At 36.7% G+C, this 24885-nt stretch overlaps 1 protein-coding gene across 8 annotated transcripts in view; it reads left to right on the top strand.

Moving 5' to 3' along the window:
* The window catches only part of STXBP5 (syntaxin binding protein 5), a 107780-nt gene that overhangs the window by 14159 nt on the left and 68736 nt on the right, over nt 1–24885 (top strand). For all 8 annotated transcript variants that reach the window (XM_072927056.1, XM_030268174.4, XM_072927057.1 and 5 more), the window contains exons 4-5: nt 14373–14454; nt 15243–15343. In XM_072927056.1, coding sequence (XP_072783157.1) covers nt 14373–14454; nt 15243–15343 — 183 coding nt within the window. The remainder of the gene's footprint in view (nt 1–14372; nt 14455–15242; nt 15344–24885) is intronic.

Raw genomic sequence — 24885 nt, forward strand, 5'->3', positions numbered from 1 at the left:
ACCTGGTCCATGAAAGTATTGTGAATATAGTCTCAGTTATGTTAATAATCAAAGGGTTAATAGAAAAAAAAAGAAAAAAAATTTGATTTATACATATTTTAGAGGAGAGGCAGCAGGAGTTAACTTGTACAATCCTGTTCCTTACCTGAGTAGCAAAGGACAAAAACTACATTTGAACTCTGCCAGTTTAAAAGAACTTTTTTTTTCCCTATGAATGCTCTGCCAATAATTTCCGGATCAAATAAATGGTGTTCTGGATTTAAGGGGGAAAAAAAAAGTAGGGAGGAAGTGGCATTTTCCAAATTAACTTTATTGACTTTTGATGATCTGTTCTTTCTGTTGGCAATTCCCAGTCAGAGAAGCAGCACATCAGATAATGCTGACAGTGAAGTTTGGTTTCAAAATATTTAGCAACTGCAATTTTATATCATAGCATATGACCAGAAGCATGTCTTCATTTCAACTCAGTACTTCATATTGTTATCATTTTTTGGACACAACTTATAATTTTCTTAGCTTTTCTCTTTCCTTGTTAGTAAGGAAACATCTTTGCTACTAAAGCTGAAAATTGAGTTGCCTGAACAGTTGATGAAAATGTATTAATGGAATGGTAAAAAGTAAAATGCCAAGACTGCTGAAGTGGTGTAGTGGTGAGTTTATCAAGGAAGCTGTTGTGCAGATGGAAGTGTGATGATCACGCTGTGATCTGAGGATGTTCTCTGCCTTCAGTTTTTTGTTTGCAGCGGAAGTTACTGTTGCAATGAGAACACAGTGCTGGGCAAGTTTAGAAAAAAATGCCCTTGAGGAAGTTTTGAAGGAGAAATGCTACTCTGTGCCATTACCCAGTGGTCACAGTGTGCTACCAGAGTAACTGTAACCAATTTGACCAAGAAGATACTGCTAATGCTTGCTATTTTCATATACTGAGTAATGGACTAGCATTTCTAGGAGTGTAATCTCACTTGTTCTAGAAGGACTCGTACAAAGAAATCATCCTTGCAAAATATTTTTGAAATTGTATTTCATGTCAAACTTGAATTATGCAGGCTTTGATTACAATACAGGTAAAATATTAAAAAAACATAGTTTGAAAGCTTTTTCCTCATAGTTCATTCTACAAAAATACCACCATAAAAGTTTCAGAATACCAGAGGATTCTCTACCTGTCTTTATTTGCTATAGTACAGACAATAATTGTAAATTATACAACTGTAGTTAATTTGGGGGAAGTTCACTTATGATGAAATTATGATGTGCATACTTGTTAGCATTGTCTTGGTGTTTTAATGGATAATATGTAAAGATGATCAGTGTAAGTACATTCTGTATGAATGATACTGAACTGCTATAAATATATAATTTTCAGCTCCTAGCAACAACTTTTATACATATTTAGCAGTCTAAAGTATCTTAGTAGCTCAGTGCTGCTCACAGCTATCATTTGGTATATTATATATCTGGCGGTCTTTTTTTTTTTTTTTTTTTAATGACTACTAATAAATGCCTTCAGTGTACTAATTTTTTTTATGTTTGACTGGAATACATGTATCAGTCTATCGTGGTTTTTAGTAAAATAGGTTTCATCCTGGATCTTTGCAACAGGCCACTAATTAATATTTCTTCCATCATTTCTATTCAAGGAAATTATATTGCTTGTTTTATAGTTGCTGTTTTTTCTTATTTGAAATTGTTGGATAATAGAAATAATTTCTACTTTTCCTTCAAAATCTCATCTTAAGATGTTTCAGCACCTTTATGTAACTAGTTTCTTTTTTTCAGAAAACAATTCTTAAAAAACACTTATCTTAGTTTCTCAGGTGTGCTTTATAGTATAGTGCTTTTCCTAGTAGAATTAATTATAGCCTTTGACCATTAATAGTTTCCAGGAATGTAACTATTCTACATCTCTGGTGATCTGGGGTGAATGATTTAACTCTTTTTTTCTGTGCTTCAAGAGGATTAAGTTTGTGCATGGATGTGGTTTATGAGGCGGGGTAAGGCTTGACTGTGTTGAAATGTTTTTGTCCTGACAGTGAATGTGAAGACCACTAGTTCTCTGCAGACTTGTGAAGTTTAGGGAGTTGAGCAGACTGAGTGTGTGAGGGAAAAATGAGTAGTGTTAGAACTTCTGGTTGCAGTGCTTCATGTATCAATTGGGAACTTTTATAGTCCTTTGTTGCAAAAGAAGTAGGGATGCTTTGCAGGTGAAACACTTTCAGATTTGCAACATTTCGAGGAACTAAAGTGAATCTCCATGCAGTTAACTGCAAAAGGTTTCGTAGCTTTTTCTCTTAATACGTATGTTACTTGAATTTTGTTCTCGTGGAGTTCTTTACCATCAGGAAATCTAATGCTCTTCTTGTGTTTTTTTTTTTTGTTTGTTTTTTGTTAAATTCACACAGAACTATTGGACACTGTAAATATACAATGGGATTATTTGTTCCTGTTTCATTGCCATTCTGCTATGCTGACACTTGAAAGAAGAAATAAACTTTAAACAGTATCTTATAAAAATAGTATATTCATCAAACTTTTCTAGTGAAATCTTGGAAACGGTAGTTTTCCCCCATGTTTTTTTCTTTTTTCTCTAGTAAATGTTTGAGGGGCACCTTAGGTGACTTGTCTGACACATAACAGCTCAGATGTTCCAGCTTATATTTGAGCCTCATGGATTTTTTCTTCCTCACCATGCAGAGCATGCATAAAACTTCCACAGTTTGCAGTTTCTAGTGAGTTGTAGCTGGCTGACAATGAAATCTGTTTTCTTCTCAGATTTTTGATGGAAGGTATTATAGAAGTAAGCTTCTAAAATTAATTAATTTCATTTTCCCTATTGCTGAGTAGAAAATGCTTCTGACACTCAAAACATTAAACCAAGTATTTAATCAAAAAACAGTAAACACTGAACTACACTGCACAAATGAAGGTTCTGACTCAAAGCAGGTCTGAATTTATCTGAATTTGGTGCTTAGAAACTGTCTTAAGGTTTGGTGAAGAGTCCTGCTCCAGACAATGCTTTTCTTTTGTGTGAGCCCTTGGATATTTTCATGTTATGGCATTTCTGAAGTGCTCTTTTTCACAGCTGGAAACTTCTATCGAGAATGTAGGAAACCCTGTCTATTTGACATCTGTAGCTACAGGCTTTAACATTAAAACCTCAGTAAAGCTCTGGACTGTGGTTATCATTTGCCTCAAACAGCAAATGATTTTTTTTTCCCTCCTTTTTAAAATTTTCTGTACGGGGTAGTACTGTGACTTGTGGTGATGATAGAGGTTACTTTTTTGGAGTGTCCATAATTGGTTTTATCTTTTAACTGAACAGCAGCCATTTCACTTTCTACTAAGTGGTTCTTGTGTAACTATGTTGCTGAAGGTTCCAGTGAGAACCAAATTGCCTGAAAAAGAGTTGAAACTTCCTTAGCTTTATACTTTAACAACAGTCACTTTGTAGGTAATAATTTTGAGGAATCTGGCTGTATTTTTCTTCTAGCATATTTTGTGTAGTCTTGCTCTTTACATTGCCTTCTATTTACCATGATAAAAAAAGTGAGAGGAACATTGGAAATGTGAATGTGTTTTCTTGGCATTTGGGGAGCAGGGTGGTAGTGAAGGAGATGGAAGTGCTTTTTGGAAAGGAAAGCCTCTACTGTTTCTGCAGCTTTTCCTTTACTATGCAGGAAGTGCACATAAATGCTCAAGTTTCTTTACAAACCCAAAGCCCTGAACATTTCCTTGATCCTAATCAGTCAGAGATCTTACTATAAACTTTTAGTGCTTGTATTTTTTATTAAGACTGTCTTATGATGAAGAAATATTGGTAGATATTTCTGTTAAGGTGCAGGATTGTGGAAGAAACTAGAAAGTTCTGAGCAGCATCAGTAGGCCCTCTGTGTCACTGAGAGGCTCAAAGCAATAATTTGCTGTATATGGCACTTCTTTAAGTTCCTTTGGAACTAGAATGGTTTCAGTTATGTGAAGTGAGTTGTAATATATGGACATCTATATTTTGGATACTTTTATCTAGAGGAAACACAGACATTTTCACTGTCAAACTTGCTACCATATGACTCAATCTTGTAGTGCTGTTACATGTATGTTGTAACTCTTGAAGTGCTTCCTGTAGCTACTCAGAGCCTGTATTTTAGGACAGTGAGGTAATGCCTTGGATGGGATATTGGCTTAATCTGGCTTTTTCCCCTTCTTTCCATCTTCCTTTCTCCACTCTTTTCAGCTTCATGTTTTCATGAAATTTATGGAAAAGTACTAGCTGAAGATTTCTTTCACTTCAGTAAAAGTTGATTGAAATAACTCTTAGAGGCTCAGATTATTTGTTTCTTCTGCTAGTAAACCAAAAATTCTTGTAATAGCAGGGCAGATAAGCACTGCCTGAAGTATCAGACATCTCTTGGAATCTGACAAGCCCTGAAGTAAAGCGAATAATGGGGAGATTCTCTAAAGTATCAGAAAAAAAAAAAAAATCACTAAGGCTACAGTCACAAGATAATACCTTCCCTCCATCTTGTAGTTAAAGCACCTACTAGGAAAAACTGCAGGAAAGATGTACAGGAGAAGTATCTTGGACTGTGCTTTTTCTGTTGATGATTTGTATTCCATCTTGTTGTTGTCTTAAACTGGGCCTTGGGTTCTTGGAAATCCCATAACACTGAATTTTCCCTTTCCCAGCACTAAGAAAAACCCTCGGGTTTCTAAAACTCACAACTTGTGCAAAACAGTAGCTCTGTATTTGTACTCCTGTGGGAACTCCTGGGCACTGTCCAGTGGTGAATTTCTTGGGGCTAAGGAAAGGATCCATCTGAAGTCCTCAAGTTCACTGAGAAAGAAGCAAACTACAGGATTTAATTTAGCATTTGCAACAAATTTTAAGAGAAGAGTTAAGATGGAATGGGTGGAGTTATTTTTAGGGCTATGCTTATTATACTTAATAATATTGAAGATGCATGTTTTTAAAATCTGGCAATTTCACTATCCTCCTGATAGTGACCACTTACCTTTTTTGACACTTAAAAAAATTAGGCTGAATAATACAAAGCATTTACAATTGATGTTGAGCTAGTGCATTAAATTTTAAAAATAAATTACCATCATGGATTTGAGGAAATGTGAATTAAAGTTGCATAAGCAACTTCTAGGGACAATGTCAACCTTTTAATATTATGTGTCAGATTGGATTTCTGGTAAATACAAACTGTAAAAATACTACTTTTTGCAACACTGGTATGCAGCTATTTTTGTGATGTGAAGTGGAGCTCTGTATAATAGCAGAAATGCCTCATCAAAATAGCTAAGTAAAATTACAGCTGTTTCCACAAAACAGTGATTTCTTTTAATGTTTTAGCATGTATTTTTCCATGTTCTATGAAAATTTAAAATAAGAGTTCTAGCTCCATGGTGCCTCTTGTTTATGTGAGGACATAGTTTCCTCTCGACTTTTGTGGAATAGTGCCATCTACTGAATTTTTGGAATTGTACCTTGGTTTTCATTTGTGGGGGTAATTTTGAGCAAACCTATAAAATGGTCACTACTATTTTGATAACAGTGAAATAATAAGTTTCTCAGTCTTTTGGTGATATGCAAAACTAAAAATTATGCTGAAGTGGAACCTGAGGAGGTTTAAGGTAAGATAAAGTGAAAAACAGAGTTACAAAATACTTAAAGTAGCAATTAAAGGATAGCTGTGATTGCTCACACTTGAGGCTAATTTTAGCAATTTTTAGTGTCATTATGAATGACACTATTTAAGAAGTTTCTACTTCTGCTTTGAGCAGATGAGGGAATTTTGTCCCAAGACCCATTTATTCCATTATGTTTGAACTACTAAGGTTTAGAGACTGCTAGCTGAAATACTTAAAAAGCAATAGCAGGTTTTTGTGATGCTGTGCCTGTGAACATTACATGGGATATTTGGAAGGTGTTTCAGCTTGTCTGTCCCTAGGGTCATAGCTGAAAGACTGCTATGAATCTGGGGACAGATTGTTCTATCAATTTGGTACAGACAGAAGAGGTAAACTTGCACCTGCCATCTGGATTTGGGATCTAAGTTTCTCCATCTTGCCTAGGCCATGGAAGTGTTGGTACTTGTAATCCTTGACTTGCTTAGTGCTTCAACAAGTGACTTTGCTGCTAATTACTTCAAAAAGCTGTGTAAGCAGAAACATGGTATATCTGTGTCACTGTATTGATTAAACTTCCAATGATTAAACTTCAGAAGCATGTTGGGAAGAGGAAGTTATTTCCATCATTACTACAATGCAAAATGGTGTGGGAAGTAGAAGGGTAGATACCTCTTCCAAAAGTCAAGTTTTAAAGAACTATGTCCAAAGGAAGGAGCTGATATCAGTACTGAGAGAGAAACTACAGCAAAGTCTGGGGGAGAAATTCATAGATGTGACCAACTTTCATTTTAATTTGAGATCTTCTAGAAAACCTCTTCCTGTGCCTAGGTCACCTGCTTTTTCTGCTGCCTTAATCAAAGCAAGTGAGTACAAGTGGCTGCATGAAGAGTGGTTGCAGTACCTGTGGTCTTATTTTAAATAACCCCTAATGGTGTAAAGGGTTGATGAGGTACAAGTAAAATTGCTCAGGAGACTACACTCACTGCTATGAAGTTTGTGGGGAGAGGATTAGAGAATGGGCATGTGTGTGAACAAAGTTGAGATAGAATGACTGGTGATTACTGTTGGTCTCCTGTCACTTCTATCCAATGGCTGGTGATGTGGAAATAACTGAAGAGACTTCGCTTGTCAGACAAGAGTTAAGGGAACTATTTTAGGTCATGCTGTGTGAATGAAGAGAGAGTTTTGGCCCTAGCAAAATGCTTTACAGTCAGAAATAGGTGATGACAGACAATAATGGATTGGGCAAGGGTTGGCTATGTTCTTTGAAAATGTTAAATTGTCCTTTTATTAGATAATATCCAAGGTTATTTATGGTTTCATAAACTAAATTAAATAAGTATATAATCCACTTAGCATCTAGTTCTAGAACATTACACCTGTTAATGCTGCTCTTGGCAATGTTTGTACAAAATATCTGGGCTCTGAGAAGAGACATCATTCTTAATCCAAGTATACCTCAGTTCTAGGCGCATGGAATGCCCCTGTCTTTATTCTTGGCCAAGAAGCTATGCATGTAAAGAGGAAAAACCTGATGAATTATTAATATTCTGATATAGTATGTAATAACATTGAAATTTGACTTGAAACTAGATTAAATGGGTGGCACATGAGGAGGTCTTGGAAGCATGCAACAGAATACAAAGGTTTTACCTGTGAATTTTGATGAAGTTCTTAAAAAATACTTAATTATTTCCTGGATTTACTCTTACATATGCAGCCTTTGGAAAAACTTTACTGAATTAGCAGTTACCACCTATTTCACTGTGTCTTGTGTAGTCGTAGAAATCAGTATTTCTGATTTCCTACCTTTGTGTTCTGCTGTTCCCCTTCTCTTCCATCCCACCCAGAAAAAGTACAGGATTAGTCAGCTTCTTTTGCATTATTAGTGCTGAAGTAGAGGTCTTAGACTATAGGAGTACAACCTGTATCGGAATGCAAAGTAAGTAAAATCAAGGAAAGCTTGTAGCCTTTTTAGTTTTTTTCTGGTTTGGTCTATATTTGTTTTTACCTCTTCATTTTATAGCATGCTTTGCCATCTGTGAGTTGTGCATATAGAAACTTAGCAATAAAACCAATCTCTTTTCTTGTTTAATTTTAGATTATGGTGGGTTTTTTTGGTTTTTTGTTTTTTTAATCCTGTTTGCATTTGTACTGCTCGATTACATCTTGTTCCAATGAACGATTGGCTCTCCCTGGCATCTCTGAGAAAATTTTGTGAAATACAGCCTTTACAGAAAATTTGCTGGCACTTTTCATATCTACTTGGGAAATGCTGGTTTTGTGCATATTTATGTAAGCAATTTTGAAGTTTAAGAAAGTGCTTTGACCCCTGTCTGTTGTTGTTAAAAAGTGAATTGTACTTAAGTTACCGCTCCCTACCTGTTCCCTATCAGTCTACATGCAAACTAGTTCAGGCATTGTTTAATTTTAAAATACAAAACTCATGCAAATTGAGGCAAAAAAGAGTGGGTTTGTACTTTAAAATTTTACAACTACTTTATACAAAAACCATGTAACCAACTTTTGCTGAGATCTGTAGACTTTGGTACTTTTCAAAACAGCTCCTTTTTACTTTATCAGTCTGAGATGGTTTTCTTTGCAAGCTAACATGGAATCATTTGGCTTCTAGTGTTTAAAGGAGCTGAGCATTGTTCTGTACACAAAGTGAATACTTCAGGAAGCTGATCTGTACTTATGCAGGGATGAACATGATTGGTAGCTGATTTGGAAGCTGAGAAATTAAACTTGCAGCCAGTTGTTTAGTCACCACTTCACTCAAAGTTCTAAAGCAATAGCAAACAGCAGTAGTAGTTTACTGTATCCTGTTAAACTACTATGATATTTGTAATAGGATCTAATATCAATTTTTTAAATGTTGTACCTGTTACTCCCCTCGCTCGCTCCTTATCCTCCCCCTGCCACCAAAAGAACAAATTATATATTATCTTGTTTGGTAGTACATGGATGTGAAAGGTCAAAGTGTATTTTCTAGACAGCATTTGACTGTAGTACTTTCTGACTCTTTGAATAACTATTTCTTGCTAAATAACTGTGTCTTGACAGATTGTTCTTTGAGATGGTTGCTGTAAATTATGTATGTGAAAGTAATAGTATTCATTAGATTTTGTGAGATAGTGTTGCATTTTTATAATTTTTAATTATTCAGGGTCTCATTAAGGGGGAAAGTGCTATACATACATAACTGTAGTAAAATATGCAAGTATATTATGCAGTCTTGGAGAGCTGTATGCTGTGGAGTGGTATATATAAGAATACATTGAGTAATCTACTGGTTTTAGTGTTTTGTATGCAATTCAAATCAGTGGTTAGTGTCTTTCTCTAGTCAATGATCTTTTTTGTCAAAATTGTCAACTATTTAAGGACTTCTAGGTGTTGCTGCTATAATTTTGAGAAGAATCTAGGAATGAATATTAAAATCTGCTGCAGTTTCAGATTTGTCTTAATACTCGTGACCTATTGTAACAGTGGCAAATCTGATACCTGGTCTGTCTTTGCTGTATTATCAAGACTTTTTATCACAGTGTAATAAAAAAAAGATGCAAATATCTGTGTGGTGATAGTTTGGAAAATAAATTATAAATGTGTGTGTATACTTCAGGGTAACCAGCCCCCTGAGCTGAAAGACAGGGACAGGAAGCAGAATCCTGTAATCCAGGATGAAGTAGTGACCTGCTGAGCTGTTTAGGCACTCGTAAATCTATGGGACTGGATGGGATTCATCCAAGTGTACTGAGGGAGCTGGCGGAGGAGCTCACACAGCTGCCCTCCATAATTTATCATCAGTCCTGGCTACCCAGGAAGGCCGACTAGAGGTTGGCCAATGTAGTGTCCATCCACAAGAAGGGCCGGAAGAAGGATCTGGGAAACTACAGGCCTGTTAGCCTGACCTTGCTGTCCAGGAAGGTTCTGGAACAGGTGGAGTGTGATCACATGGCACTCACAGGAAAGCCAAGAGGTCAAGCCGAGCCAGTGTGAGTTTAGGAAATCTGGTGACATGCATGAGGGGCAAGACTGTGGGTGGTGTCTGGCTGGACTTTAGTGAAACCTCTGTTTCCCGTAGCATTCTTCTGGAGAAACTGGCTGCCTGTGGGTTGTACAGGTGGATTCTTTGCTGTGTTAAAAACTGCCTGGATGGCCAGACTAGAGGGTGGTGGTGAATGGTGTCATGTCCAGTTGGTGTTCAGTCACACGTGCTCAGGGCTCAGTGTTGGGGCCAGTTCTGTTTTATATCTTTACTCATGATCTGGATGAGGGGATCGAGTACTCCCTCAGTGAGTTGACATTAAGTTGGATGGGAATGTTGATCTAGTGGAGGGTGGGAAGTCTCTGCAGAGGAATCTGAACAGGCTGAATCAATGTACCGAGGCCAATGCTATGAGGTTCAACAAGGCCGAGCGCCAGGGCTCGCACTTCAGTCACAACAGCCCCGTGCAGTGCCGAAGGCTTGGGAAGAGTGGCTGGAAAGCTGTCCGGTGGGAAAGGACCTGGGGGTGTTTTGTGACAGCCAACTGAACATCAGCCAGTGTGTGGCCAGGAATGCCAATGGCATCCTGGCCTGGATCAGCAGCAGTGCAGCCAGCAGGGCCAGGGCAGTGACTGTCCCCCTGTACTCAGCGCTGGTGAGGCTACACCTCAAATCCTGTTCAGGGACCCAGAATTCAACATTTTTGGGCCCCTCATTACAAGGGCATTGAGGTGTAGGAGCATGTTGAGAGCAGGGCAGTGGAGCTGGTGAAGGGTCTGTAGCACAAGTGCTGCGATGAGCAGCTCAGGGAGCTGAGAGTGTCTACCCTGGAGAAAAGGAGGCTCAGGGACCTAGGAGACCCTACCATTCTCCATAACTGCCTGGAAGGAGGCGATAGCCAGGTGAGGGTCAGCCTCTTCTTCCAGGCAACTCATGACAGGACAAGAGAGCATAGCCTCAAGCTGTGCCGGGGAGGCTTAGTTTCGATATCAGAAAAAAATCTATCATTGAAAAGGTTGTTAAACCTTTGGAATTGTTGTTAAACTATTGGAATGAGGTTCCCAGGGAGGCAGTGGAGTCACTATCTCTGGAGGTGTTCAGGAAAAGACTGGACTCAGAGCCATACTCCAGTTGATAAGGTGATGGTTGGCCAAAGGTCGGACTTGATTAACTTAGAGGTCTTTTTAAATCTAAATGATTCTGTGATTTTTTTTGATGACTGCCTTACGTTAAGAGTTGAATTGATATCTACAAATTTTGGACTGTCTTTTATGTCAGATGTGAAGAAGTTGTCCCTGGTAGTCCTTAGGTCTACTTAGAGTAACTAAAGAGTTTAAAAAAAAAAAAAAAAAGATTGGTCTTCTCTGACTTTCATTAACATTATGGAATTAATTTTCTCTGTCAAAAGTGATTTCTAAGGGTGGATTGTCACTGAGTTGCTACTATGTAGCTAAGCTATAAATAATGGTAATAACTTTAAAAAAAGAGTATTTTTAAGGAGACAACTTGCATATTGCTAAAAGAAATGCTTGAAATGGAAGCTTAGGTCTGAAGCTTGTTTGAAAAAATACCTTTAGGAAATGTTGCTTTTTCTCATAAATTGAAGTGAATTTAGTCTTATGTGATATTAAGGTCATACTGTGGTTTCCTTGTGTATTACCTGCACTTCTAGCAGTTATGAAAATGAGCATTAATTCTAGGACATGAGAATGTTAACTTTTTCTTCTGTCAGGCACAGCTGTTGTCTCTTGTTTTCTCAAGAAATATGCAGTGAAGACAAATACTAGTGTTTTCCAGGGTTAATTTCCAAATGTCAGTGGGCAACATGGGAGCAATATTCAAAGGTACAGTTTAGAAGCTATTAATTTATCCAATTTCTTAATATTTTGAGTCAGGGATGAAGCAGGAATAGTAGAATAAGCTGCTTGGAATTGAAGAAGCAGGGATGGGTCTTTGATTAGAAAATTGCTCTGAGCAGAGTATTTCCTCTAGAGCTACCCAAGGTCTTTGGTAGAGAGTTTTTCCTGTCTACAAAATTAAAATGCTTTGCTCATCTTGTCATTATTCATTATAATTTTTGCCTGTTTTGGGAACGACGCTGTAGTAGATGATCACTGCTTAGTACAGTGAGCTCTCTTGCCTAAAGTCCACATACACAAGTGCAATGGATTTGGGCAAACTGCATTCCCTGGGCTGCTGCCTGTTTTGTGTGGTTGAGAAATGCTTCACATGTACTGAAGCAGGCATGTATTATCCTTCTACAGTCAGTCTTTGTGATGTGCTTTTTCAATTCAGCATACCCCGCAAAACTGGGAGGCTTTGCATTGCTTTAGAAAAGAAGATTAATGCTGGTTAGAAGGATGACATTAATTTGAGATGAGAAGAATAATTTTAGCTACTAGGTGAAAAAGTGAAGATGACATAATCCTTAAGTAAAGGAACTAAATAAGACTAGCTGCAAGGACTATTTTTTTTTCAATTTTTAATGACAGCAAGCACTACAGAAGAGGCCAAGCTGTTTTCACATCTGGATGTGAGGTTTCCACTAATTTGTCAAAGAGAGATTTGCTCTGAATATTTAAAACTTGGGTAATCTTACTCCTAGTGCTGCATATTTACTGATTTCTTGAAAATGGTTCAGGTGTCCTGGAAAAGGGGGAAGAATTTTTTGTTTAAGGAAACATAGAAACATTCCTAATAATGAAATTTTTATTGACTAGTTATAACAGTGCTTCCAGAAATATTAGCGTCAGAAGTGCTTGCAGAAAGCATCTGAGGAATAGAATTTGAAGGAAGAAGTAACTTGAGCAGTCTATGGACTTGTTTTTCTGGGTCATATTCCTCTTATTTTGAAGCAAGGTAGCTTTAGAGTCTTAATTTGAAATAAACTCTGGGTTTACAAACAAGGTTTGCATTTAATTATGTTGGAAAATGTTGTTCCAGGGAGGGGCTGGAAAAATCTTTTATTAGAAAACTACCTGTGTCAGTGAAGATAAACAAGTTTTAAAATTCAGTTCCTGTAAGCATTTGAATTTCACATTTGAAAATCATTTTTGTGTACTTGTGCAAATATTTATTAATTCAAGTGAATACAAATGTGTGAGCAAGGCCGAAGGCAATCAGCTCTGAAACTTATGTTATTTCTTGTGGGGTTTTTCAGTCTGGCAATTTGTGTAGTAAATCCATAGTTAATGTAAAAGCAATGACTTCACATTTAAAATATTCTGAGTTTGTGTAGGAAGGTATCGTTCATGGGGACAACACTCCCTCCACTCTTTGTTTTTTAAGCTATAAATTGTGCCTGGAATACAGGCAACTTCTTTGTAAAAAAACTTATTGATAAGAATGTAAAGTAAAAGCAAAAAACCAGCCGAGGCTCACTGACTCTTTAAGTCTTTCCATGGCAGAACAAAATTAAATTACTAATTCTGTTTGGGAAGAAAGCTGGTATTAAGTTTGGTGGATTATTCAACATCTGTCTAGTGTATATCTCACCACTTAGCTGGATGTTATGCAGGTTCATTAGTCTAGAAGAATGTGATTTAAGTTTAAGAGTTAAATATAGCAGTGTGCTGGGGCAGACTTCTCCCTGCTGTGGTTGTACTTTATTTTACCAACTTAGAGGCTGAGCAGGAGATGTGTGTGAGTTTTGATTTGCATGCAGCCTAATAGTCTTTTCAGCCTTTCAACTGTGTACCATGAATGCACATGTTTTTTAAGGATGCACATATTATCTGCTTTGGTTTTGTTCAGCAATTTCTCAGTAAATGGAAATTGCAGAATGGGCGAGAATTGTACTGTTTTATTAATTTTTAGCATATACCGAGAGAAAAAATTGTACATATATTCCCTGTTTTGCATAAAGCTTTGGAATAATTTCTTTTCTTCCTAAAGCTAAGGTGCTTCTTTAAAACAAGAAGTGTTCAGCACTGACAAATTATAGTCCAGAAACCCTGGGCACACAATGATGGTGAAATACTGACCAGTTTGCTTAATTCTTCTCTTATTTCTGCTCAATCTCCTAGATGTTGGAGAACTTAATTTTGTATCAGAAGCAGGTGCAGAACCACATTTAAAATACAGGATGTTTACAACAAAAAAGTGAGTTAAGTATGGAGAAGTGAAATAATATGTTTTGCTGCAACTTCCATCAGTATTTGTTATGGAAGGGCAGGACTGATATATGTGTGAGAGTGAAAAGGAGCAAGCTTTTGCTATCTCATAGCTGGTGTGAATCCAGGAAGTCTTGATACAGAGATCCTGAAAATTTACATTAGATTTTTTTTTAACGTGCCTTGCATTTTTCAGCTCTTTTCATGCTTAAGTTATGTTTAAATGGAGAGAAAGATCCTTTGGCATTTGAAAAATGTAATAATTTGTTTATGATGCTTATTTAGATCAACTTCCTTTAATTCTAGTCTTGATATTTAACATTGTTAAAATAACTGCTTCGTCATTCTTCAAGTTCTTCATAATGACGAATCCCTTAAATCTCTGTAAGTTAAGCACTTACATATAATTTTTATATTTCAAGGTAGGCCTTTTAATTTCTTTGTGCTACTTTGTGGCATTTATAAATTACTGTTTTGGTAGCTATTCAACTCTGTGTGGTAAGATATGTTGAGTGCACTAGCTAGAAACAGGATGTTAGCCTGTGTGAATGTGGTACTAGTAAAAGTGAAAATGTTGGTTATGCTGTGTGTTTGGTTTATTACATGCAACAATTATTCCTTAATGGTACTAATTCCAGCTTTGGTCGGCCAGGAGTTGAATGCTACTGTCAACATGACAGTGGAGCTGCAGTAATCCAACTTCAGTTCCTGATTAATGAGGTTAGTAAAATGATTTATGTGTAATTCAGAGAAAATGTGGAGCACATTTTCTTTAATTTTTCATTAAGCAAGCATTAAAATTAGCTGATAAAATTGATGTAGCACAAATAGCAAACTGTTATAACAATTATAAAATTTTTTCTTTAGTTTTGGAAAACGCTTGACTAACTCTTGAAAAGTATCTTTGTCACTAGAGTACTGTTTTGCTGTAAGCAAGGACTAGGAATATCTTTTTGTGTCCTTGAACATTGCAAGTTATGCCTGTAAGTGGTGAAGTGCTTTTTCAAAAGTGCTACCAATTTCAGTAGGTATTTAATTTTATTTTGATAGAGTTACTTAGACATGAACTTAATAATGTTGCCTCAGTTTCAGATGTGTGTTTCTAGGGATGTAGGAGCTGAGACCTGACAGCAGTGCTGTTCTTGAGCTAGGGACATGTTTTTAGATGGATCTTGCTAGCTTTGTCAGCACCCAGATATTAGCAGTTCATTCCCTGATTTCTCTGCAGAGACGGACATGAGGAAACTAATGAGCACACACTGGAAAAAGCTACTTCCCCATCACCTCTCAGTATAACACTGAACCAAACATGAGTGAGGTGAACAACAAGTGATCACATCACTTATCTCATTCCTACTACTTAGAACTTATCTGTGCTGTGGTGCTGATGCACATGCTTACACATTTTTTTAATCCTGGTAATAAATATATAATGTATTTCCACTGTGATGCTACACTGTTCCTAGGGCTATGAAAACAAGGTGACTAAAATGTTTTTGTTCTCCTAGGGAGCTCTTGTGAGTGCCTTGGCTGATGACACCTTACATCTGTGGAACTTGCGCCAGAAGAGGCCGGCTATTCTTCATTCACTCAAATTTAACCGGGAACGGTAGGGATTGGTCATTGTTGCAGTGCCCCTTATACTGCATGCTACTGTAAGATCAGATCTTATTGGTCATGACTTGGTTCATAATTGTAACTGGGTTTACACTGTATTTGAGTTTCAATCTGTTTGGCTCCAAAGTAATTGTGAATAAGACACACTAGTGGCCTAAATTGAGATGCCTTTTCTATCACGTTGTGTTGCATGGCTGAACATCAATTTTCACATCTTTAAAATGTGGAGGGACAGAATAATTTGAATGGATGTCTTCAGAGGAATTTTGGAACAAGAGAAATTGTATATACCAATGAGACAACCAGGAAATCTGGTTCGATTTTTTTTACCTGGAATCTTTTCTCCCTTGATGGCAAAGCAAAATTCTGTAGTGTTAGAGCTCGTTTGTATCAGAGTAGCCGAAAGCCACTTGTATTTTGACTAAAAATTTTTATACTCAAGTAATAGAATTGTAAGCAAACTAGAGAGAGAGATTTAAGATTAAATTTCTAAAATTCAGTTGACTAAATTTCGGAAAAACATGTCCTTTGTTTTAAAAGCAAGCATTCCTTTCCTTTTAGGAGGTATTCCTTCTTTTCCATTATATGTAAAGTCTCAGCTGGAATGCTGTGTTTGCTTTTGAACAGTATGAATTAGAGACGGACTGCTTGGGGAGCTCAGAGGATATTAGCAAAAACACAGAATAATCTGTCACTTGTATTTCTTTTGAATACTGCAGGAGGTAATACATTTTAAGTAATAGATAGCAATAGAAAAAGTTAAATACCTATGTAATACCTTCTAATGTAGTGTCATACAAAGTGCTAAATAAACTGTTGGGTGGGTGAAATGCTAACTTTGTAGTTTTAAAGAGCAGGTTATGAACAAATTCATCAGGAACAACATAAATGCAGATTAGTGGGGTTTCTTTGTATAGAGGATTAAGTGATTCTAAGTCCCTTTTGAAATTATTTCTATGATCACTATGCATAAAATCTGACGTGGGCCTGTAGGAGTAGGACAAAGGTTAATGACTTTAAAGTAAAAGAGGGTAGATTTAGCTTGGATATTGAAAGAAATCCTTCACTGTGAGTGTGGTGAGACACTGTAATTGATTGCCCAGAAAAGTAGTGGGTGCCTCATCCCTTGAAGTGCTCTAGAACGGGTTGGATGGGGCTTTGCTCAACTATTTACTGAAAGATGTCCCTGCCCACAGCAGGTGAATTGGACTAGGTGACCTTTAATGACCCCTTCAGGCCCAGACAATTCTGTGATTCTGAGCTGTTATACAGAAAACAGAAAGCTTTGTTGACCGAGGCAAATTCTCTGCCCCAAAAAAGTGGCAATGTTCCTTTATGCAGCATAGAAATCAAATGGAGGGAAATGCAATTTATAACCACTAATTTAATGAGGATTGTCCAAGTGTAAGAGATACAATAGTGTGTCCAAACTTAATTTCCTACTTCTCCCTTTTTTTCAGTGACTCTTCTCTTACTTGCAGTGTCTACTTAAGTGCCAGTGTAAAATTAGAGTTTGTATCCTGAAACCACACTTGAAAATGGGCTTCTTACTAGTGCTTTAAAACAGATATCTGAGGAGGTGATTCTGATCGTGTGTGAATTGCTTGTAGGCTGGCTTAGAGTTTCAGATGTGTGGGTGTCTTTGGATAAGCAAAGTGAAAGTTTTTAACTATCCTTTTTCTGTAAATATCATTATGTCAGTAGCAAAATCCATCACAGAGAATTGAGTAGGGGTATAAAGTAGTCTCGGTCACTGATGTTTCTTTAGTGGCTGACTTAGTTACTAATCCTGTCTTGCCAAGGTAGGTAATGAGAGCACCATGAGTGGTGTAAGGATAGCTTGAGACAAGGGCTTATTCTTCCAGCAATTTTAATTTTAAAATATCTATTTTAATGACATATAAAAGCAGCCAGAACACTTAATATTCCCAGATCTGTGCCTTGTCATACAACTTAGGTCATGCTGGATGATTGTTAAGTGTTATCAAATACTCTGTTTTCTTTTGAATAAAATACAACTTTATAAAATAACATGTAATTTCATTATCAGGTGACTATTTTGATTTGAACTTGAACTGCAAAAAAATCACTGTTGAATAATTCTAAATAGGACCCTTTATAGCACTCAATTATTTGTAATTCATTATACCTAATAGTTTCAATATGCTGTATGAATCCTAAATAAATGGGCTTTCCTTAGGTCAGTTTTATGTATATTAACAACTAAGTTTATTGAGGACAGTGTTCATGATGTAAGTTAGTTATGCACCATCCATTCTGTCAGGCCTTTCTGGAAATGTGTTGGAGGGCATTGGAGGTCTTTGGTGGTTTTAATCCCACCCTATAATTCATGTCCACTTCCTGCCACTCATTCCTGCATTGTACTGTATTGTATTCCTCCTAAAGGAAAAGTGCCTCTCTATCTCCACTTGACCCCCCTTCTCCAGCCAAACCTTGTTCTTTCTCATGGTGTGTTAATACCAATAGTCCTTGGATTACCATCAATTCTTGTCTGTTGGTAGTAACAGTCCTTGGCTGGCTTCACAACCATCCAGTTATCTGTGTCTGAGACATACACATTAGCCCCTTGTGTTCTGGGAATCAAGAGCTCAAAGGGATCTCACTGTGGACTGCTGTTTGTAGGCTGGTTAGACAATGGGTTTTAATACACATTAGTCCCTTATAGTCAGGAGCTCAAAAGGGTCTCACTTTGGACCACTGTTTATAGGGTAGCAAGAGGGTGTGCTGTAGTTGTAGTAATTTTCCATCCTGGCCAATTTGAGTTGGTAATTTTCTTTGACTGTTCAACAACAAAAATATTATTCCACTTGCATTGTTATTTAAAAAAAAAAAAAAATCCAAGGCTGTGTGTTAAAAGCAGATGCTTATTAGACACCTGTTAGTTCCTGGGAACAGACAGTGTTTCTGATAAGCTCAGGGGGAGTTTAGTCCAAGTGCACTTCAAGGCTGGGGCTTAATGAGCATTTCTCAGATCAGAGAAATCAGTGTCCTGGGTGGCAGAGGCATGCAGCACCAAAACCCATACCACAGCTAAAGTCAGCTCCTCTCAGCCTCTACGTTCTCAAGTCATGAAACTATTATAAACCTGGGGATTAAGATCTGTTCATAAGGATAAGTAACTTCTCAAACAGGACTTATTTGAAGTATTTTGTGCACTACGAAATACTTCCTTATATATACAGCCTTATAACTGTCTTCTCTAATGATACTTTGCCAGTTTGTGAAGGGAGATTAAATATCTTGGAACTCATGATATGACTGAAGCAATGATTGTAGTGGCATCAGTATTTGCTCTAGGACTCTGTTGAGGTGAATGTTTAAAATTATTTAACTGACTGAGTTTCCCTGAAGTGTGTTGAAATTGCAGAAAAACAGTATTTGTGTCTTATCTAACAGGAATTGAACTTTACTGTCACAGGCAAATTTTAATTCAGATTTTGATTCTAAATAACAATTTTATATGTAAGGTTTACATTTGATCTAAAAGGTTATCTTTAGTATAGAAAGCTAACTGTGGCAGTTACCCAGTTACACGTTACCCAGATGAAAGGATTTTCTTCGTTTTGAAAACTATCCCTTAACTGTGTTTAAAAAAATGAATTAAAAAAATAAAGTGATAAGGCTATGACTTCATTAATTAATTCCGTAGTCTTCTGGCACCACCTTTTAACAGCTCTGCCTAATTCCCTTCTTTTAGTCATGTGGAAGAACTACTGCCCAATGTCTAAAACACAATTTCTAGATTTCATATTTGTTTATCCTGTTGATAATTTAATTTTGTTACCTTACTTTCAGGTGTTTTAAACATCTTAAGATACAACCCCCAGAGCTAGCTTGTTTGTAAATGCTTCTGTTGTGTGTTTAAATATTTTGTAAACTTATTTGAAAATTTGAATTATAAATCTGTAAATTGTTTCAGAATGCAGTCTCTAGTATATGACAGGAAAGTGATGTGAATTCTTGCTTTTCTACTCACTACTTTTAAAAACAGTGAGTAGTGAGAAGGAGCTGGTTGTTTTAAATATAATTCTATGCCATTACAGGCTTTGTTCTGATACATGGAAAATGTCTTTGGATAACTTACATCAATCTTAGATTTGAGCAAACCATTTCTTTGAAAGCAGTGGCCAAGAGTCCTGAAACATGCTGCTTTCTTTTGAATCATTAAATTAGTAAAGAAACTGTAGATAACAAACTGACCATTAATGGATTCATAGCTCCTGACTGCCTTTTGTAGCAGTGATGGTTAGTAATTTGAAGCAGGAATTGGTGAGGTTTTAGATGTCTAACAAATCGGCTAGCTGAAGTTACTGACAGATGTCAAAAGCTCAGTGCAAAACAAGCTAGTTTAAGTTTTTAGCATTCTGTTTGCTGCACTTGTGGAAGTTTTGCAGCTGCCTTATGTTCTAGTTATCAAGCAAGAGTTAGCAGATGGTAGACCAATGTCATGCTTGGCCACTGTTCCTTGACTGTGGGAAGCAATGTGTAGAGGCCAGGACAAAAATGCATAGTGATGTGGAACAGTTGTTTGTTGACTTGTCATGCAAAAGTGTCTAAATACTACCTCTTTTCAGAATGCATAATTCAGTGTGTGAACTTAATATCTCAGGTTTTGTACTTCTCTAAGATGACTTCAGTCAGTCACTATCTATTTCCTTTGCCACCTACATATCTATGTATAAGTATCTTAAATACAAGATTGTTGTGTGTTAACAAGTAATGCAGAATTGATGTCAAACTTGCTTTAACTCAGTAGTAAATATAAATGCTTCACTAGGGTCAGTCTGAAATAAGTGTAGTTAAACATCTTATTAGAGTAAATATTGAAAGCATGTTGTAAGATACATACATACATAACTAATCTGGCTTTAGTTTCCTGCAATGCAGAAACTGTTAAACTTGATGCTGATCTAAGGTGTGAAATGTCAGTCATGCCAGGGACAAGCCAGGGACTTTGACAGATCCTGTTTGAGAGGGTGGAGTGACAGACTAACTTGACTGAAAAAAGAAAAAAGTAGCATGGAATGACAAATTTGAGGCCCATTTGCCAGCCAAAGAAAACCAGCTTTGTATACAAGAATGAAAAATTTGTTTCATTAGCCAAGACTTGCATCCTTCCTGAGTTGACATTCCCTGTTCTAATGCCAAAAGAAAGTTTGTCTTTATGGTAAGTCACAAAGCAAGAATGGCATAAAAATAGAACTGAGTGTTTTGTGCAAGTGCTCTGCATATCAATCTCTGAATGCTTGATAGCAGTTTAATTTTTAATACGTCAACTTCTGTACTGTGGGATTTGAATAGTTTTCCTCAACATGAAACTGCATAATTCAGTGTTACAAAATTATGCTTAAAATACCTTTGGCTTTGTATCCTGTTGTAAACATCAGCTTTAGTGTTGTGTTTGGAACACTGTCTATGGAGAGTGGAAAATCCTGCTTCTATTTACTTAATAATAATAAGGTTTTAAACTTCTGTTGGCACATATGTTACCTTGTTAGATAATGTAACTTTGTACTCAGCCTGTGCCTTAGCAGACTTGGGAGTTTTCTTTCACCTTGAATTTATAAACTGGTCAATTCTGCCACTTTGTGGATAACAGAAGGATATACAGGTTGTCTTGCCTGTGAGAGCAGGTGGTGACAGACACCACCTGACTTTCTTCAGAGTGAGAGGCAATGATCACCGGGTCTCCTTGCCTTGATTGTGTTGTGTAAAGACTTTTACCTAGTGAGCTTAAAATTTTAACTCAGTGGTGATTCACTAGGGCATGTAATTAGAAGGAATTTAATCTTGTTTCAAGAAGCTAGCAGAAGAAAATTAACATATTGGCTGTCTGGATTTGTTATATATGTGAATGTTTCTTTCACAAGCATCAAATTGCTTTGAAAAATGTTTCCTTGAGGCCATGCATGCATGCAGAGTTCCACGTGTCAGTGTGGCTGATGGAACTGCAGTTGCGTCAGCTGCCTTCTTCTGCCTTTAGCACTGAGGCAGAACCAAAATGCCAAGTCCTGTCACTCAGAAATTTAATATTTAGGAGAAACGGTTTTTTAATTGCCTCAGTTGCCCTGTTAGCTATACCTTTTACACCAACTTTCACAGTGATATGAGGCATATAATGGCCAACTGCCACGTTCTTGGGCAGAATTTGATTTCTAGCCTTGTAAGTTCTGCCTAAATGACAGGCTTCTCCATCAGTGATAGGAATGATTTTTCTGCCTCATGTAGTAGGGCTACATCTCTGATATAGCCATTTTTTTTCTGCAGTTTGAGTTTGTGACTCCCTGCATGCCTTTTGAGGCAACTGATTCCAAAACTAAGATAATTTTTCGGTATTGAAAGAATTTACACTAAACACTCAAAAAATCTGAAACCTTCTTACCGCTGATGCAATACCCTGCAATATATAACTCTGAACTCCTGGTGTGTCTGACATGCCAATTTTTGTGTCGTCTGAAGATAGTTGAGTATCTTGCTCTGACACTAGGCTTTACTCCATCTTGACATCCCTGGTGTCCACCACAACTCAGATACTGAACACAGGTGCTTCTGAGCTGCCTGAAGAGGTAGCAATTCAAGTCAATGGATTTGGGAAAGCACCATTGGGAGTACTTTTGAGGGATATAAATGGAAATGAAGTACCTGGTTCAGTTCCTATGATATACTGCATTTACCCACATATTCTTTTGGTGGAACATTTTTGGGATACATTGAAGAGGATTTCTTCCTCTGCTTATACCTTCTGGTCTTTGAGGTCTTTTGTACAGGTAGATGTTCTAAGCTTATTGACGCTATCAGATGTGGAAAAAGATCCTTTTGCAGCAGTCAGGAAGTATCAAAGCTACTCATTGCTTCCATCAGAATGTCGTTTTGACACTGGCTTTTGACATTTAAAGCCCATGGAGGACTTTGACAAGAGTCTGGATTTGGAGTCTACACCAACATCAGAATTAAACTTCTCAGCTTCTGAATTTTACGTGGTGCTATCTCAAACATGGAAGGTTGAGAATAAAGGTGTGCAGAATACAGCTTTGATAGCTTAATCTTTTGCTTTTATTTTGCCTATACAATAATGATCTGAGCAGCTGTATACTTACAGTTACTGCAGACCTATAATGATAGCCTGAGGCACTAGAAATATTTTAGTGACTTAACAATAAAACCTGTTATCAGTGTTTGTCATACTTCAAAGTATTTGTCAGTGTGCTTTGTTAAAGCAGTGAAAAATTCTGAAGAATGTATAATGCTTCATAATGCAGTAGACTAGGAAAAGGTAAAGATTAATTTAGAAGGATTTCTGCAGTCATAATAATACAGGCAAGTTAACAGCCTGCCATTTTTCCTTAGTATTTCCTCTTAAAAAACTAATTCTTTGAATAATGTTGTGTTCTCTAATATTTCTGTAATTAAATTCCTGTAGGGAGTATCATCACTTGCTGAATTAATTGTTTTAATATATGTTGTGAAACAGCAGCAATTAAGATTTTTTTAAATATCTTTGACAGATTATCAGAAAAGATACATGGCCTGCAGTTAAGAAAGGGAATGCTTTCAGCAGGTTATCAAAAAACTTAATGAAGAATATCCTGTCATTTCTAAGACTTCAGGATAAGAAATATCCTGAATTAATTTTAATTAGTGTAAGAACAGTAAATATTTTATCATTGTTTTTCCCTATGGGTGTGTCACTTGTTTTTCTGTATATAATTTTGTTTTCTTGAAATATTGGTTCAACTTTTACAAACTGATTTTCCAAGAAAGAAAAATCTTGGGTTTGTATTTTTTTTTCTGAGGGGTGGAGAGGGAACAGCTTTGCAAATATGTGTGGTAAGGATGAAGATTTTGTGCTTACAGTAAATTACAGCTGCAGGAGAATTAAAAACTACCCTGACTGCCTTGGGTTGTATAACAGTGCCTCATTTTAGTGATAATGTTAGTTTTTACTAAAATCTTGCTGTAGATTTCATGTTGAAAAAATAAATCTCCTTAAAGCATTTTTTTTCTATAAAGGGATCTTTCTCTTTGTGACGATATGAGAAAGTGAAATATTTGAAATGACATGCTGTGCCCTGTACTGGTTTATGCTAAAACTTTGGTCTGTTTCACAAAATGTACTACGCTTACTGAGGGAGCTGAAATTGCCTTGGAGACAACATGAGGAATCTGTTGTGCCATGAAAGAGCTGCCTGAAAAAGCCTTTCTGTGGCCGCTGCCACCGACAATCCCAGGCCGTCCCTTTAGATGTACAAAACTGGAGGATTTTAAATCATAGATGCTTCTATTTTAGTATTTTTGGGCAGAATGGCTTGCTACAGGAGAAAAGTATGACAGTCTGCTTTTGACTGCTACATTGTTTTTGGGCAGCTGGGGTTTGTGTGCAAGAAAGACAAGTACAAAATTTTTTCATCTGTCTTCTTTTTGATGTGTTCTCAACAATTGATTACATTTTCCACTTTTATGTACATATCCATTCACAAATGGTAGGGAGAGAGGGGGAAGACTGCTCGAGTTGTAGAAATGGCTAGAGGATTATATGGGCAGTTCTGCTTCTGTTGATCTTAAAATACATTATGGATGAAGCATATTCTAATCTTGTGGCAAAAAGATAGATTTCTGAAAGAAAAATCTGCATTTTTCAGAACAAAAAAATGCTGTCTATGGCCAAGTATCAAATAAGCAGGTATTGCATCACTACCAAGAAGACTCTAACCTTTTGTTTCCATCCTCTGAAAGGAGTTTGAATCCCTTCAATCATCAATCCAATTCTCAGCAGAACTAACAAGGCTGCTCAGGCCATTCAGATGGTCCTAGCTTCACTGAGTTTTAGTTTTTAAGAGGGCTGTAACACTTCCCAAGCTGTTTAAAGTATATGTAGCTTAAGGTGAAGCTTAATTAGGTGGAGGGAAGCTCAGTGCATGAACTTTGATGTTGGAAATATTATTCTGTAAATTTTCTTTAAAAAATGCAGTTATCAGAAATAAGTCATTAAGTCAAAATACAGTGGAGTTTCTGAAAGTTGGAAGACATACAATTTTTCTGTTAAAAAAATAAAATAGTACTTTTTTTATTTGCAAATGGAGTAACATTAACTACATTCAGGGTGAAATGTCTTATAGCAGGATCAGCATGCCATTCCTTTTGGATTTAACTAGTTTTTCTGTGAAATAAAACATCTAGGAATATTTTTTAGTTTATAAAAAAAATCACGCAAGTCTATTTGTAGAAGAATGGTAAAATACTTCGAAGAATAAGGTTATGAATTCTGTTATGTGCCTATTCTTTCGATTTTGAAGTCTTCAACCTCCTGTCTTTGAGCATTTGTAAATATTTTATGAAGCTATTTGTTCTCTTTGTTTAAGCATGGAATCAGTTATTGTTAGTTAACTCTTGAAAAAATTGATCTCAGTTGCACAAAGGAGACAGTAAATTGAATACCCCTGCATATTCAAGAAAGGACTATTGAGGAGATTCTTTAAATGTTACCCTTGGGCTATAACAGTCGGAGCTGAAGGC

Source organism: Taeniopygia guttata, chromosome 3, assembly GCF_048771995.1.
Source record: "Taeniopygia guttata chromosome 3, bTaeGut7.mat, whole genome shotgun sequence".
Lineage (NCBI taxonomy): Eukaryota > Metazoa > Chordata > Aves > Passeriformes > Estrildidae > Taeniopygia > Taeniopygia guttata.